We start from the raw sequence: 18,431 nt of genomic DNA, 5'->3' as shown, positions 1-18,431 counted from the left end.
CTTTTGGATGAAGTTTGGAAACATTCTGCACTGAGAGCGGTAGAAATGTGGAATTCCCTTCTTCAACTGGCATTTGATACTGGCTCAGTTGTTGATTTTAAATCTTAGATTGTACAATTCCTTTTGCCCTAAGGCAGGGGTTCCCAAGCTGGAATCCACAGAACCCATGTTTAATGGCATTGGTCCATGACATAGAAAAGGTCGGAGAGCCCTGCCCTAACTTGAACATTGAACCATCAGAAAGGTAAGCTAACACTACCTCGGCCGCCCAGCTGAACAGTCAGTGGCTGTTTGACATTGCTATCATTCCCAACTCTGAATGTATGTGCTACCAGCAAGTTTTCCATGTGTTCGTCACACATCTGTACTGATGCAGATGTTCAGTGTGTTAGATTTCCATCAGCAAATATCTTGGTAAACTCATCACTGAATTTTCCTGCTTCTTCATGCTTTATCACCACATTAAAAAAAATTAATGCCATGCCTTTTCTAAAATTTCTGTAACCACCCTGCTGAATATACACAATTACCTACAATTTTCAGTTCATCGTGATACATCTTTCCACTAGCTTTCCAATAAGTGGCATACGTTCACTCCAAAGCTGACGAATCAACTATTCCAATACACTATTGTGATCTTCATTTTTTGCTTTACACAATGTCTTTTAAAAAAAATTTTCATTAGCTTCTGTTCATTACATACAATGAGCGAGGTCAATTCTCAGAACTGCCTATGGAGCACGCAGACCCGTACGTCATCAGGGAACCTTCCTGGCACCTTGTGGAATTTTCAATTTGTGATGTCATGCAATCGACCAAAAATAAATTTGGATTTTGAAGGTGTTCAGATTTTGGAATTTATATATATTTCTTACCGTAATTTATAGTTCTTATTATAATGTACTGTTGCCACAACACATTTCATGACAAATGCCACTGATATTAAACCTGATTCTGATTCTACACCTGTACTTTAATTCAAATGTCTAATCAGCCAATCGTGTGGCAGCAACTCAATGCATAAAAGCATGCAGACATGGTCAAGAGGTTCAGTTGTTGTTCAGGCCAAACATCAGGATGGGGAAGAAATGTGATCTCAATGATTTTGACGGTGGAATGATGGTTGATGCCAAGAGTGTGGTGGGAGGAGGGGTTGAGTTTCTCAGAAACTGCTCATCTTCTGGAATTTTCATGCACAACCATTTCTAGGTTTTTCAGAGAATGGTGTGTAAAAAAAACATCTAGTGAGTGGCAGTTCAGTGGGTGAAAACTCCTTGTTACTGAGAGAGGTCAGAGGAGAATGGCCAGACTAGTTCATGCAGACAGGAAGGTGACAGTAAATAACCACGCCTTACAACATTGGTGTGCAGAAGAGCATCTCTGAACGCACAACATGTTGAAAGTTGCAGTGGATGAACTACAGCAGCAGAAGATCATGCGCATACACTCAGTGGACACGGAGTGAAGAATGTTCCCATCTATACCATGTTTTCATGTTTACCAACAGTTTCTCCTCCTGTCTGTTGAGCTGCTTCCAGTTAGTAACCTGATATTTTGTCAATAAGAATGTCAAATGTTAATGCAGGAGGAGATTGACAGCGTTCCTCTACTCTTTGACTCATGTCAGCCCTTTGCCTAAAGCGATATTCCACCCTGAACAGCACGGGTAGGTTCTGATCAACTGCGAATAAACAAATTAATATTAATTCATGCAGTGTGTTAGCCTCTTTGTGGATAATGCAAAACACCTCAGGGGTACAGGTGTACCTAATAAAGTGGCCACTGAATGTATATTCAGAAAACAGAAGGTAGTCACAGTCAGATTAATGCAATTTTCTTTCCATCTGAAGGATAACATCACCGAAGGTGTGGCGTGGTTTGGTTTCAGCAGTGGTCTAACAGTAGAGGTAATGCACCCAACAGGTAACCAGCTCTTCCAGCTTTCTGATATCTGATCAATCCAAATCATCTGCTCCTTGATGGGGGACGGGTAGATATACAAATGAAATGGAGCTGGAGACTATAAAGAAAATAACCGACTTATAACCAACCGCTTCGCCATCACCATAGGGTGATGGTGAATGTGGTTCTGTTGTTCAAACAAGGTAGTGGGGATAATCCTGGTAATTACAGAGTCTTCCATCAATGGTGGGCAAACTAATGCAGAGAATTCTTAGAAACATTTTAGGGAACACTTTGGGAAATTATAAGCATTTGGAGAAACATAGTCTTAGTCAGGATAGTCAGCCTGACTTTGTGAGGGACAGATCATGCCTCATAAGGCTGATCCATATTTTTCAGATGAAGAAACGATTTGAAGAAGGTAGACTTGTTTATTTTAATAATGCGTTTGACAAAGTTCCCCATGGTAGATTCGTCCAGAAAGTCATGAGGCATTAGACCCATGGAAACTTGACTAAGTGGATTCGGAATTAGCTTGCACACAGAAAAGAGGGCGTGGTAGTGGATACGTAGTCTCGCAAAAGGGCACATGACGTGCTGAAGGAGAGATATGTTTGTGGAGGAGGGAAGGGGGTCGACTGATCGTGGGGCAGATTTATATAGGTCAACTAAATTGTATAGGGCAGCTGGAGTAGGTTATACAGTCGGCCCTCCTTACCCGTGGGGAATTGGTTCTGGGACCCCCACGGATACCAAAAAATGCGGATGCTCAAGTCCCTTATTTAACCTGTCTCAGTGCGGAGGACTTTAGGACCCAGCAGACCTCCGGACCTTATTTAACCTGTCTCAATGCGGTGGACTTTAGGACCCGGCAGAGCTCTGAATCCATAGTGTTTCTGTTCATGAAAATAATCACAATCACGATTGAAAATAAAGTGGAAATAATAAAGCGATCAGAAAGAAGTGAAACGCCATCGGTCATTGGAAAAGCGTTAGGCTACAGTCGGTCAACGATCAGAACAATTTTAAAGGATAAAGTGAGAAAGGCCCTGCCCCGATAAAAGCTACAATTATTACTAAACAACGCAGTGGTTTAATTATTGAAATACATACATTTCCTAAGTGTTTTATATGCATAGAAAGGTAAAATATATACTATATACTAAGACAAATGTTTGACTAAGTGACGCTAAATAATACCGGATGTACCTGTTCCAACTTACTTAGTAAGAGAACTTACATTTTTTTCCAATCCCGATCCGCAGTAACCTATGCACATCCTCCCGTACACTTTAAATCAGGGGTCCCCAATCTTTTTTACACTGCAGACCGGTTTATTCTTGTGAACCAGCCGACCGGGGGGGGGGGCTGGTGAGGGGAGGTGTTCAAGTAGGGTTAAACTCACCTCAACGTGTCTTTTACAGTTAGGGTTGCTAACCTTCTCACTCCCAAATAAGGGACAAAAGTAGCAGTCAAATCCCGGGACACTTTACCCCAGGAAAGACTACCATGACCATGAAGCCTTGCGTGGGCACCTGTGTGCGCATGCGCGTACGTGCCGATTTTTTTCCCCACAAATTGCTTTTCCTTTCATCTTCCCGACCATACTGTACATACATTATTTCTACTTTATATAGTCTGTGTATTTACTATATGTTAGTGTTATTTATTTTCGGTTGTATGTGTTATTTGGTATGATTTGTTAGGTTATTTACTGGGTCTGGGAGCGCTCAAAAAATTTTCCCATATAAATTAATGGTAATTGCTTCTGTACTTTACACCATTTTGGCACGGAAGATTTCATAGGAACGCTCTACCTTAGCAGGGGAAATACGGGACAAGGGCGGTCCTGTATGGGACAAACCAATTTAGCCCAATATACAGGATGTCCCGGCTAATACAGGACAGTTGGCAACCCTATGTTCAAGTTCAACAGTGAGTGACAGGGAATGAGGAAAGGTGCAGCTGACTCATATTGTTCCCTCACAGCCCGGTAGCGCATGCTTTGCGGCCCGGTGGTAGGGGACCGCTGCTTTAAATCATCTCTAGATTACTTATAATACCTAATACAATGTAAGTGCTATGTAAATAGTTGTTATACTGCATTGCTTAGGGAATAATGACAGGAAAAAAAAGTCTGTACATGCTCAAACAACAAGTGCTGGAGAGAAAACTTTCGGGTTTTCCCGATCCGCGGTTGGTTGAATCTGCGCATGCAGAACCCGCAGATAAGGAGGGCCGACTGTATAGGCTGAAGAGTCCATACAGTGCTGTACTGTTTGATATTCTGTGAAATTCTGTTTCTTTGTTATAAAATCCTCATTAATATTATTCCCTGGACAGTGTTAATACGGATGGGCGTCTACCAAATGGTGTGGACAAAGTTGCTGAAAGTCTCCTTCCAAACTGTATGGCTCTATGGTGGGTGGACTAAGATGTGTTTCCCATAACACAACTCCTCCCAGGGTTTTTGACATAGAATTAATCTCCTCTTCCATTCTTTACCACCACTGGTCAAATCTTCCAAAACTGGCCATTTTCATTTCACCCCAGCTATTCCAGACCAAAGATTTACCGTTCAGTTCACAGCCAATTAGCTCCATGCGCAGAGTACAGGCTCTCTGACACACCACTGGAACAAGGCGAATGTACCGAGCGATGATGGGGGGGTTGATTAGATTGCTCTTCTTGTCATTGTTGTTGCGATTTCCAGCGAATATCTGTGGAAGTAAGGTGAAAGCTTGGTCAACAAAAATGGCCTGGTCATGGAAAATAGAAGATAGCAGGGGAGAGCATTCCAAAAGGTTGTATCACCGCCTGGTGTGGAAGAGCCATTGCATAGGATCGGAAAAAGATGCAGAGGGTTGTAAACTCAACCAGCTACATCATGGGCACTAGCCTCTCCACCAATGAGGCCAATTTCAGGAGACGATGCCTGAACAAGGCAGCATCCATCAGTAAGGACTCCCATCTCACAGGACATGCCCTCTTCTCATTACTACCATCACAGAGAAGACACAGGACCCCGAAGACACACACGCAAAGTTTTAGGAACAGCTTCTTTCCCTCCACGATCAGATTTCTAAACCGTCCTTGAACCCATGAACACTACCTCACTATTTTTGCTCTCTAGAAAAAGGCTTCTCTAATTCCAAGGATCAGTGTTGAACTTCTATTGTTGGTAATGTGGCAACCCAGTATTATGAAAGGATTGCATTCTGAGAAAACCATGATTTTCCCTTTTCCCATTGAATCCAATGTTATAAGTGATGGTGTGATCTTCCGCAATGTTTCTCTGTCGTATTAAGGCATTTTATCATCAATGACAAAGTTACCCACAAAGTTACTTAATAGCTGAAATCAAAACTAGACTCAAGGACGGATGAGGAAAGCGTTTAGTTACTGGGGAGATAATGGAAAAGGGATGGGATTCAAGGATTGAGAATCACAGTACAAGGGTGGTGTAAAAAGGTGGTTAAAAGGTGGAAGTGGAGTAAAGGCCAAGGGGTTACTTTAACAACCTGTGTAAGAGTGGCCATGGCTACTGAGGACCCCTCACAAAGTTCAGAGTCCAAAATAAATTTATTATCAAAGTACATATATCACAATATACTACTTTGAGATTTATTTTCTTGCAGGCACGTAAAGGAAAATAAAGAAATATAGTCAGACTTTTTGAAAAACTCTGTATAACAAAGACACAATGCTGCGTGTCAGAGGTAGATTTCAGAAACTACCAGAGAATGGTGATTTAATCTGTTTTAGAGAAGTTGGGTTGAGTCTTGACTATTGGCCAGGACATCACAAAGAACACCCCTGTTGGACCTTTCGCAAGGGTATAATTATTCTATTTGGATCCTTTACTCTCAACAAATGTCCCATGTGCACCGATCTGTGAAATGCATCATTGGGCATCGATGACCAACACAATCCAATGTGCTGGGGGCAGCCTACAATTGTCACCATGCTTCCAGCACCAACATAACATGTCCACAACCTACTAACCCTAACCCATATATCATTGAAATGTGGGAGGAACTGACAGAAATACATTCAGAATTATTATCAAAATGGGTCATCACATAGTCAAATAACATCTTATATTTAATCAGTTATGGGGAGTATGTATGAACGTGTTCATTGATTTTCATCAGAACTAATTTGAAATGTTGTGTCATATTAAAAACATTGATTATAGTGACAATCTTACAGCACAGAAAAGGTGTTTCTGTCCATGCTGACCATGATGCCCATCTACACCAACTCTGCCTGCCTGCACCCCTTGACACCTTTTCTCTTCATGCCCATTCAAGCACCTTTTAAACATTGTAATTGTACCTGCTTCCACATCTCCTGTATCAGCTGGGATTTGCCCTCTTCTCATTATCATCACCAGCGAGGAAGTACAGGAGCCTAAAGACGCACACTCAGTGCTTTAGATAAAACATATTCACACTTACCATCAGAGACCTGAACAGTGCCTGAACCCACGAACACTGCCTTGGTATTCCTCTCTTGCACCATCAATCTAGCTATCTATCTCATAAATTAATGGCAATTTTTTATGTCTTGCACTGTACCGCTGCCACAAAAGAACAAATGTCATGATGTAAGTCGGGTGCAAGGTTGGATCGCTCAAAGCGCGGAGCCGATTGAGAAAGGTCGAAAACAACTTTGGGCTGGGTAGCAAGGTCCAGGCCCAGAGCGAATTGCTGGGTGGCGTGAACTAGGCCCAGGGCATTTTGCTGCAGCAGGGTTCAGATCCTAATGCGAGGCACCATCTACTGCTTGGACAATTTAAACACCAGCCCAGACAGACTGGAAAGACAGGATGTCAGGTCAGGCGGATTTCACTCACTCTCCCACGACATTCATTCCTTTCTCCGCGGTGCTAAGACTGTGAGACTGCCCTCGCTGCCACACTTCACGTCTGCGAGCTTCGCGGCGACTTGCCCCGCTAATGTGATGAACAAATACCGAGGCTTTAGGCCTAATCCAGGCTGCTCCGTGGATTCAATTCTATGGATTTAATTTGGTTCGGAATGCTAATGCTCGCTTCTATTGTTTACATGATCTTTGGTTTTCTCTTTCTCTGCGCATGGGGTGTTGGTCTTTATTTTTTTTATTGGGTTCTTTCAGGTTGCTTGCTTTCTGGCTGCCTGTAAGCAGTCAAATCTCAAGGTTGTATAATTTATACATACTTTGATAATAAATGTGCTTTGAATACAGTACTGTACAAAAATTTTAGACATATGTATACATATATATATACACATATTTTTTAGATAGATAGATAAATATCTGCACCCATGCCACCTCCCCCTCCACCGGCACGTCTTTTCTACCAACTATCCCACACCCCTCCTGCAGTGTTCCACCCTCCCCATTCCCAACATCCTTTGCTCCTGCAAGTTTAACAAACTCATGCCATGTTGACAATACAGTCATGTGCAAAAGCCCCAGCTACTCTATACATATGTGCCTGACTTTTGCACACTACAGTATGATAGTGATAATAAACCTGATTCTGACTCTGATTTTGATTATGCCCCTGATAACTTCATAAAACTTGTTTAGGTTACCCTTATATTTCCTGCATTCCAGCAGGAATAAATCCTGCCTCTCCAATCACTCCTTATAACCACAGCCCTCGAATCCCAGTGGATCTCTTCTGGATTCTCTCTATTGCTGCCACGTTCTTCAGGTGACATGGTAACCAGATCTCTGCGCCGTGAATTGCAAAAGTACAGTCTAACCGATAAAGCAATCCTCTGTCCATTTAGAAAACTTCGATAAAAGGCTGTTGCTGGAATTTAATTTTACCTTTTCTGTGATTCCGTCACTGTCTTTGAAAGTGTAGAAGTTTACGCCATTAAAACTATAAGCAATTTTGAAGGCTTTAATGTATTCTGGTACGCCTACAGCCAAGGCACCCTGGGTAACAACCCCGGTGATTTGCATCTTTCTCAGCAGATCGACCTGAAAGCAAAACAGAGCATCTCATGAGAATGGAGAAACAGCTTCCTCCAAAACATACAAATAAATTGCAAAAGCATTATATTTCACAGTAAATTGCAATTTAATCTCTTAAATTATAACTTCTACCCATCCCAGCTTTATGAGGTACACAAGTGGGAGATTAGTCCACCCACTGGCTGTGGGAAAATGGAAACTTCTGTTACAGTGCAGAGTGGCCAGGCAGAGCAAAGGAGATGTGTACAGAATTGCTGATGCTTCAGCGGTCACTTTGCAAATCAATAGACACTCAGCAGAAATTTGGATGTGTCCAAAAGCACATCTTCCCTCTCTACTGTGACTAACAGACTGAAAGAAAAGCCCCTGATTGCTCAATGCACTACACATCCACAGGCCTGAAAGATCTCATATTCAAATCCAACGAAGCTGATCTTAGCAGGGTGGTACTGGAACATAGTTCATGAACATATTACACCTGATCACCAGAGCAGGTTAAAACCTGTGTAATTTTGCTCCAACAACTTGCGCTGGGTTGAATTTTTCACATTTGGTAACTACAATTTACAATTTGCCCATGTGACTTAACTCGATTTTTAAATAAAAGATGGCAGACCGAAATGTCATCTCCGCTCACTTCTCTGTGTCAGCCAAGATATTCCACCACCCCCCCCGACTAGCCCATCCTGTCTGCCTGTGTTTGACCCATCTCCCTCTCTTCTCACTAGTACCATTGGTCAGAGGTGCAGCAGTTTTGGGTCCCACCGCACCAGATTCAGGAATAGTTGTTGTCCTACAACAACCAGGCTCCTGAAGCAGCTTCACCTCAACGCTGAACTGGCTCCATGACTAGAAACTCACTTTCAGGGGCTCTGTGTGTTATTTGTTAACTTTTTTTTAATTACTTGCATGATTTGTTCTTTTTTTTTTGCACATTGAAGACTTGTCAGTCTTTTTTTTGTGTGTGGGGTTTTTTGTGGGCTCCAATTGTTTGTTTGTTTGGTGGCTGCACCTTATGACTGTTGGTACTGTGTTTTGCACCTTGGCCCCGGAGTACGGCTGTTTTGTTTGGCTGTACTTATCGGTATTCGTATATGGTTGAATGACAATTAAACTTGAACTTGCCTGCAGGAAGATGAATCTCAAGGTCGTTTATTCTGTACATACTTTGCTAATACATTTACTTTGAACTTTAAAGTGTGTCAGTATTAAATCTACAACTGCCGATGCAGCCAATGAGTCTGAGACGGAGATGAGGACACACAAGCTTTATGTGGTCTTGATCCTTTCAAAAATCTAGTGGGTAGGAAAATTGGAACGGCATTTATAAATGTCTGATCTTCACAGGCTGTACAACTGCGATGTCAGACTTTAGTTAATGCTGAGCAACTTAAGCGTAACTTTAACTGGCTGACTTCAAGGTGGATCAAATTTCAAAGTAAATGAAAATATCAAAGCATCCATAACATACAGTCAAGAAGCTGGAGGAACTCAGCAGGTCAAGTAGCATCTACGGAAATGAATAACCGCTCGACGTAAAGGGCCAAGACCCTTCTTCAGGAGCGGTAAGGAAGGAGAAAGATACTAGAATAAAAAGGTGGGGGGAGGGGGAAGGATGTAGCTAGAAGGTGATAGGTGAAGCCAGGAGGGTGGGAAAGGTCAAGAGCTGGAGAAGAATCAATCTAGTAGCAGAGGAGAGTGGACAATAGGACAAGTAAGGAGACCCAGTGGGAAGTAATAGGCAGGTGAGAAGAAGTAGGTCAGAGTGAGGAATAGAGAAAGGGAGAATGGGAGGAATTTGTTTACCAGAAGGAAAAATTGATATTCATGGAATCAGTTTGGAGGGTAGGAGGGTATTTATATCCATAGATGCAGCCTGTCCTGCTGAGTTCCTGCAGCGTTCTGGGTGTGTTGGTTTGGATTTCCAGCATCGTAGACTTTCTCATGTTTGTTATAGGATTATCAACCTTGAGATTCATTTTCTAGTAGGCGCCCACAGGAAAATAAAGAAATGTAATAGAATCGATGAAAATCCACACCTAACAAAGGCAGAGTCCCTGAACGGGAGTCTGCATGTTGTGAGGTCAGTTCAGCACTGAGGAGGGTGAAGCCATCCATTCTGGTCCAGGAGCCCGATGGCTACAGGACAGTAACTGGCCCTAAACCTGGTGGCATAGGACCCAAGACTTTTACACCTCCCGCCCAGTGGTAATGGGTTAAATGCAGTCAGATGGGACAGGCATCATGTGACGTTTTTCAATGAGTGAGGAACTCATTTAAACCATGTGTAGTAGCTCCTTGGTGAAATATTACAAGGGAGGATTGGAATTGAACCAGACATTGGCATGGGGTAGTTATTGTGATAAATTCTGAGGGAGTGCAAGTATGAATAATGCAGAACAGGTGAATACTGTTTCGTATACAACATGGGACCCATGGAACTCTTCAGAACCCTATTTTAGTGAACACTGATAACAACTAACATGTGCGCTTACGTCAAATGTACAATGATGTGACAATATCACACACAGATCATTCATATACAGTACTGTGCAAAAGTCTTTGGCACCCTATATGTGCTTATGGCTTTTCCACAGTACTGCACCTACTGATAAATATGCTTCAACAACCAAATGCAAAGTCAAAAAAGGGTCACTGTTTTTAAAAGATCAGACAATGCAAAGGAGATTGAAAAGGGTGACAACATTCAGGATACCTCAAGAATCCAGAGAAAAAGGTGAATGGGGATAAGTGGAAAGTACAATATCGAAGGAACTCAACAAGTCAGGTATCATCTATTGTTGTTCTTTTTCACGCCTTGTGGCGCATTGGGCAGCAGTACTTTTTGCTGTTTCCTTAGCATTGGTCTGTTTTTTTACGAGGCTGAGGTGCGAGCTCAATGCACAACCCAGCACAGATGGAAAGCGTGCAAGGGGCCGGCCGGATTCGAACCCGGGATCATTTACCTCGAAGTCCAGTGTGGATCTCTCGTGTTCATAAAATATTGTCATGAGAAGCTGTGCATCTGAACTAAGGAGAGAGATAATTTCAAATTCCCTTAAGTGATGTTGAATTTAGGAAGGAATTCACAAGCACTCAGCATTCTCTACCTTCACTCCCCATACTTCAGCTTGTGATATTCCAAGGCTCAAATTCCAGTCAGTAGAATCAAACTTCAGAAGAGGTCCTGAGATGAATTCATAGGATTGTGGCTGAGGGGCTATTTTCCTAGGCTGAACAGACTGAACTGGTGAAAAGGAGCCTGAGAAGAAACGGTTTGCTATTTACAATTGAGGTAATTTAGGTAATACCTTCAGTCAAATTATTTTGAATTTTCCCCTGTGGAGCCCATGGATGGGGGATGTGCCACTGCACAGGATCAAAATTAGCTGCAGAGAGTTGTAAACTTAGTCAGCTCCATCATGAGCACCAGCCTCCATAGTATCCATGACATCTTCAGAGAGTGATACTTCATAAAGGCAGCACCCATCATTTTGAACCCCATCACCCAGGTCATGCCTTGTTCTCATTGCTACCATCAGGAAGGAGATACAGAAGCCTGAAGGCACACACTCAAAAATTCAGGAACAGCTTCTTCCCCTCTGTATCTTATTTCTGAATGGACATTGAACTCATTAGCTATCTTTTTATTTCTACTTCTGCACTACTTATTTAACTATTCTATATATTTATTGTATCTCATGTTATTCTCCATTATTATGAAGTGCATTGTACTGCTGCCACAAAGACAACTAGTTTCACAACATATGCCAGTGACATTAAACCTGATTGGTAATTAGTTATTATTGTCATGTCTACTGAGAAACAGGGAAAAGGTTTTGTTTGCATGCCATCTGCTATGGCATATTCTGAAATTATGGTATATAGCAAACTTCAGCGACCAATCTTTAGACCTGAACATGGATTGTAGATTAAATTTAAAATGCAGCTCTGGACGTTAGTTTTCTGGAGCTGTGGACACTAACTAATTGAAAACCAGACAATGCTGATTAACATGTCTGGAGTGTGGGTACGAAGAAGGAGATGTGAAGATTATATGAAAATTATATGTAACTCAAAGGAAGCATGGTAGCTACATTGTAACTATAGAATTGTCATTTGATCGTTAACATACAAAATGGCATGTAATATTGGGTCAAACAGGCCTCTTCCTCTGACAGTCTCACTTTGTTGAATAAAACACTTCTGTATCCACTAGCTTTAGTGCCTCTATGGTGACTTTGTACATGTTACAACACCATCCAGACACAAGTACATTGGGGTAATATAGAAAGCAAAAAAAAACAGAATGCAGAATATAGTGTTAGTTACAGAGCAAGCACAGTGCAGACAGACAAATAAAGTTCAAGGGCCATGGCAAGGTAGACTGAGCAATCAAGGGCTTGTCCTTTTCATTTAAAAGGATTGTTCAAAGGTCCTTTTAATTTTTAATTACAGAGCATATCAAAACTGACATTAGGCTTTTGTACGCAAAAGGTATCAAGGCATCAAGGGGGTTTGTAAATAAAAAGATCTTAAAGCCAATTCCTAAATACATGAACTAGAAACCTGAAATAAAATGATGTGGGAGACATTCAGCATGTCATGCAGCAATTTGAAGAGAGAGAAAGAATCAGAGCTAATGCTTCAGGTTGGTATCTTTCATCAGAACTTTGCTGCCTGACTTATTGAGTATTTCTCAGTTGTTAGTTCAATTATGAAAGGTACACTATGGAATTAAAGCTCATACATCCACCTTTCAGAAAAATATTCTGCTTTCAGCTGATGTAACAGTAGACATATAGCCATTTCTCAACGGATGCTGCCTGAACTGTTGAGTGGATTTTCCACTTCCATTACAAAGTTGGGTGTGGACTCATCCTGAGCCCCAGTACCTGCATACACCTGTTGGGATGAAGGGGTTCGTTCTGTCCTGCCATGCCCTGCATTACAATGAAATACCCAGATCTAACAGGAATTGATGCTATTTGATTATGATTTCCTGTGACCTATATCTGGTGAGATGGTTCGAAGTATTATTGACTTTGGTGATTGCTACTCTGCCATGGTGAGTATTAAGAGTTTCCGGTCAGATTCTCAGCACCTGAAACCAAGGATTATGGTCAAAGGTCGCCATACTCCAAGCATTGACAATTCCTTTGTTGTTAAGTCGTGCTAGCTCTGGGCGCCAGCGTTTTAGGCCCAAGAATCCCAGGTGTGTGGAGGACGCAGTGATCTGATTGTCTTCAATTGCTCCTCCCTCCATCCCTAGGGCAGATACACATTCTGAAAGGAAAAAAATTAAAGGTGAATAATCAAAACTCAAAACCACTGACAAACACCGGTGATGTGCCAAAGAGTAGATAAATTTAACACTATACGAATTCAGAGGTCACTTTATTAGTTACCTCCTGTACCTAATACAGTGGCCACTGAGTATGTTCCTGGTCTTCTGCAGCTGTGGCCCATCTGCTTCAAGGTTCAACATGCTGTGCTTTCCGAGATACATTTCTGCACTCTGCTGTTGTAATGTGTGTTTATTTGAATTACTGTCACCTTCCCGTCAGCTTGAACCAGTCTGGCCATTCTCCTCTGACCTCATCATTAACAAAGAACTGGCGCTCACTGGATGTCTTGACCAAGGGTCTCGGCCTGAAACGTCGACTGTACCTCTTCCTACAGATGCTGCCTGGCCTGCTGAGTTCACCAGCAACGTTGATGTGTGTTGCTTGAATTTCCAGCATCTGCAGAATTCCTGTTGTTTGTGGATGTTTTTTTTTGTTTTTTGCACCATTCTCTGTAAACTCTTGAGACTGTTATGCGTGAAGATCCCAGCAGAAGAGCAGTTTCTGAGATACTCAAGCCACCCTGTCTGGCATCAACAATCATTCCACAGTCAAAGTCAATTAGATCACATTTCTTCCCCATTCTGATGTTTGGTTTAAAGAACAACTGAACCTCTTAACCATGGCTGCATGTTTTTATGCACTGGGTTGCTGCTGCATGATTGGCCGATTAGATATTTGCATTAACAAGCAGGTGTTTAGATGTACCTAATAAAGTGGCCACTACCAGGGTGCAATGAAATTTCTTGCTTCTGTGAAGCTGGCAGAGTAGGTAGTGTACATGGCTATAATAAGTAAATGCATGGTAAAAATCAAGTGTTACTGGTTAAAAACACAAAAGATTTTGCAGATGCTGGCAATCCAGAGTAACACACAAGAAATACACACAAAATGCTGGAGGAATTTAGCAGGCCAGACAGCGTCTATGGAAAAGAGTAAACAATTGACACTTCAGGCTGAAAACCTTACATCGTTCAGCCCGAAATGTCGACTGTACTCTTTTCCATCGATGCTGCCTGGCCTGCTGAGTTCCTCCAGTATTTTGTGTGTATTTATTTAATTTCCAGCATCTGCAGATTTTCTCTTGTTTGTAACACACAAGGAGGTACTCAGCAGAGCACGTAGCATCTAAGGAGAGGAATGGACAGTCGACTTTCAGGCCGAGACCGTTCATCAGCCTGAGTACTTCCAGTATCTTTCGTGTCTTACTGGCTACCCACCCAGGGTCGATCAGGCCTTAGCTTGTGTCCCAGCTGCATTGGTCCACGGGTCACACAACTTGACCTACAGCCATCTGGAGGCTTGCTCAGCAGCCTCTGTGATGGTCCTGATGGCTCGTTTCTATGTAGCCCCCGTAATGCCAAGGAGAGAGCAGGTTCTGTACAGCGAGCAGCAGCAAAATCTCTACACACCGCCTCTACAGGCTCACATTGTGCCCTCCACCCCAATCTCTCACACTGCTCTACGAGCTCCTGGTATCTGACTTTCTTACATTCAAACGCCTCCTCAGTCTGGTCTTCGATGACATGAGTATAGTTGGAGAAAGCAAAAGAGGAATGGAGCTCTGAGGTTTCAGGAAGAGAAGTATATTAATAGGCAGTTCATTGAATTCTAAATTTGAATGCAAGAGAAGCTCCTTGAAACGTTTATGTTCTTTTTGCTTCAGAATCACGTCCTTGACGTCCCCTTTAATCTGAAAAAGAGCTGACTGTTAAAGTGAATTAGCATACTGAAAGGAAAGACCAACCCAAGGATAACTGAGTTTGCACTAAGGGGCAAGCATAATGACTATTGGCTTTATAGTCTGGTTCCTCCACATTCCAATCACTCGCAAAGCTAACAAATCATTGTCTCCATAAACCCACACCTCAGTAGCAGGGTACATTCCTTTGATCACTTCACGAACCATTCAGTTCCAGGAGAATAAAGGTGCAAAGAAAACTGCAGCCACTTCTATTTATATCTCAGTTATATTTTAAAAGCTCTTTAAAACTTTTTATCCTTTGACCGATATTTGTCAACAGCCCCAACTATCCTCTCTGTGAATCCCCCTTTCTGTTTGTTCATGCTCAGCTGGAGGAGGACGAGATGTTGTGATAAGTGTGAAGTGGGTAACAGGGGTGAGGAAATTGCAGTACTGTAAGGTAATACAAAGCTGTGGTGAATAGGAGGAGGGGCCCGGTAACAAGAAAAACCTGCATTTATCCAACACATTACACATGCAAAGTATCTGATGCTAGTTCACAAGAGAATCAGCAAACAGAAATTGAAGGGAATTCTAAGAAGGTGATGTTGGGGCCACACTAAACTTGCCAAAGGGTAAAGCTTTTAAGAAGCATTTTGATGAGGAGAGAGGGGGAGAGAGCAGAATCTCTCTATCTCTCTAAAAGACTGGCTTGTACTATCATCGGGCTTTTATGGTGGAATGAGGCTGGATCACAAACAAGAGAAAACCTGCAGATGCTGGAAATCGAAGCAATGCACACAAAATGCTGGAGGAACTCAGCTGGCCAGGCAGCATCCATGGAAAAGAGTAAACAGTCGATGTTTCAAGCCGAGACCCTTCATCAGGACTGGAAAAATTAGATCAGAAATCAGAGTAAGAAGGTGGGGGGGGGGGGAGAAGTACAAGGCAGTAGGTAGTAGGTGATAGGCAAAACTGGAGAGGCAGAGGGGGTGAAGTAAAGAGCTGGGAAGTTGATTGGTGAAAGAGATAAAGGGCTGGAGAAGAGGGAATCTGACAGGAGAGGGCAAAAGGACATGGAAGAAAGGGAAGAGGGTGGAGCACCAGAGGGTGATAATGGGAAGGTAAGGAGATAAGGAGAGAGAGGGAGATGGGAATGGAGAATGGTGAAGAGGGGGTGTGACAATTACTGCAAGTTCAGGAAATCTTCTCGAAGAGGGGTTGGAGTTGGAGACTGAGAGTGAGAAGTGGGGTTTTCATTCAGAAAATCTGGGAATCACTGGCATATCAGAGGATTTTGGCATTGGATATGGAGAGAGAGTAGGAACATGGAGTTATCTACAACAAAGAATAGGAATTTTTAAAACCAAAACATGGAGCCAGTGTAGATAGCAGAGCTAATGAATAAAACAGGGCAATGCCCACTTTATCATTAGCAGCAGAGTTCTGGATGACGTCAAATTAAGAGTAAAATGAAGGAGGAGTATCTCAAATGTGGAAATAGCAAAGGTATGAGGAGTGTCTAAGCAGTTGGTGGGTTCGATCAGCATTTGAACTGCATGCATCTTTCATGGAAGGATGTTTAAAATATAGCACAAAAATATCACCCCCAAAGAAAAAACCAAGTGTATTACTATAACACAGACAAAATGTTGGATGAACTCTGTAGATCAGGCAACATCTGCGCAGGGGAATAAACGGTCAACATTTTAGGCCTTCATCAGGACTGGAAAGAAAAGGGGAAGAAGCCAGTGTAAGAAAGTGGGGGGGGGGGGTGGAAGGAGTACAAGCCGGCAGGTGATAGGTGAGACCACGTAAGGGAGAAGGTGGGGGAGGGGAGAATGAAGTAAGAAACTGGAGGGTGATAGGTGGAAAGGATAAGGGTTGAAGAAGAGGGAATCTGATAGGAGAGAACAGTGAACCATGGAAGAAAGGAATGGAGGGGCACCAAATGGAGGTGATGGGCAGATGAGAAGGGTGAGAGGGGAACCAGAATTGGAAATGGAAAAAGAGAGGAGAGAGAGAGGGGTGGGGAAGAAATAACCAGAAATTAGAGAAATCAACGTTTCCAGCTTCTGTATAGTCTCTTGTGTTTATGAATTAGTGCAGACAGCACGTAAGCTGCTAAGTAGCTGGAGCCTAATTGATAATGGACAGGTTTGATCCAGGTATTGACCAGCTCTTGGAGCTGGAATCCCCTGGTAATGAACAATCACAGAAAGCTGAGATAATTCCCCTCTTCAAACCACCTCATCCTAACTCCAGACCATTGAAAGATTAAAGCAAAATCCCAAAGACAGTGTAACGCTTTACAACGCCAGTGACCCAGGTTCAATTCCTGCCACTGTCTCTGTAAGGAGTTTGTATGTTCTACCCACGCCCTTAAGTGTTTCCTCCAGGGGCTCTGGTTTCGTCCCGTATTCCAAAGACATACAGGTTAGTGTTAGTAAATTGTGGGCATGCTATCTGGCACCGAAAGCAAGGTGACACTTGCAGCCTGCCCCCAGCACATCCTCGGACTATTTTGGTTGATGACAAGATCAACGTATTTCACTCTATGTTTCAATGCACACGTGGCAAATAAAGCTAATCTTTGCTCTGTTCAATAAAAGGAGATTTGTGCTCAATTCCAATATTATATGTCCATTGAGCAAACCTTTAGTACAATAAAGATAAACTCTTGACCATTAGAGTTTATCTTTCTGCCTTCTCCCCATAACCTTTGACACCTTTACTAATCAATAACTAATCAATCTTTGCTTTAAATATACCCAATGACTTGGTCTCCACAGCAATGTTCCCTTGAAGGTGTGCATGTGTGTACATGCACACAGCTTTTGCTACTAACGCACAAAGGAATTTAAACTGCGCACAAAAGGTTGTCACCCACTGCACTGTTAGCATGTAAAGTTTTTTTTCACAATCGTACACGATCACATTTCCTTTTCCGGTTTCTGATGCCGGTGTGAAAAGACTGACATTATTACATGCTATCGTTTAGTATATGATAAATGAGACCCATTGATGTGTTTTATTTTATTTGTTTTAAACAATGAGCAATAAACTATACTTGGTGGTTTATTATGCTTGGAATAGCTTCAGGTTTACTTCCACTTAAAAATTCAGTGCGTACATGTTGTTGTCACTGGGCAAAAAATTGCACAGCACAAGATTTTTGCACACAGTGGTCACTGCAAATTAGTGGGAACATTGCTCCACATGGATCCATGGCAATGAATTTCCAGATTCGCCATCCTCTGGCTAAGAAATTCCTTCTCATCCCTGTTCTAAAGGGGTGCCCCTCTATTCTGAATTGTCCCTTCTGGTCCGAGACTCCCCCACTATAGGAAGCATCCTCTCCACGTCCACACTATCTAGGCCTTTCAATATTTGATTGACCTCACATTACCCCATCATGGCCTTATTGTCTACCTGCACCGCACTGTCCCCGTAACTATAACACTATTTTCTGCATTCGGTCAAGATGAAGCCATACTCAGGTTGGAGGAACAACACCTTATATTCCG

At 42.4% G+C, this 18,431-nt stretch overlaps 1 protein-coding gene across 4 annotated transcripts in view; it reads right to left on the bottom strand.

The window, feature by feature from the left end:
* LOC134355747 (EGF-like repeat and discoidin I-like domain-containing protein 3) overlaps positions 1 to 18,431 on the bottom strand; it is a 116,084-nt gene that overhangs the window by 13,419 nt on the left and 84,234 nt on the right. For all 4 annotated transcript variants that reach the window (XM_063066096.1, XM_063066097.1, XM_063066098.1 and 1 more), the window contains 3 exons: positions 12,980 to 13,161; positions 7,726 to 7,881; positions 4,478 to 4,622 (listed from right to left, as the gene is read on the bottom strand). In XM_063066096.1, the coding sequence (XP_062922166.1) occupies positions 4,478 to 4,622; positions 7,726 to 7,881; positions 12,980 to 13,161 (483 nt within the window). The remainder of the gene's footprint in view (positions 1 to 4,477; positions 4,623 to 7,725; positions 7,882 to 12,979; positions 13,162 to 18,431) is intronic.

Source organism: Mobula hypostoma, chromosome 13 (assembly GCF_963921235.1).
Source record: "Mobula hypostoma chromosome 13, sMobHyp1.1, whole genome shotgun sequence".
Classification (NCBI taxonomy): Eukaryota; Metazoa; Chordata; class Chondrichthyes; order Myliobatiformes; family Myliobatidae; genus Mobula; species Mobula hypostoma.
The sequence above is the reverse complement of the archived record's forward strand: the minus strand, read 5'-3'. Positions and strand labels throughout refer to the sequence as shown.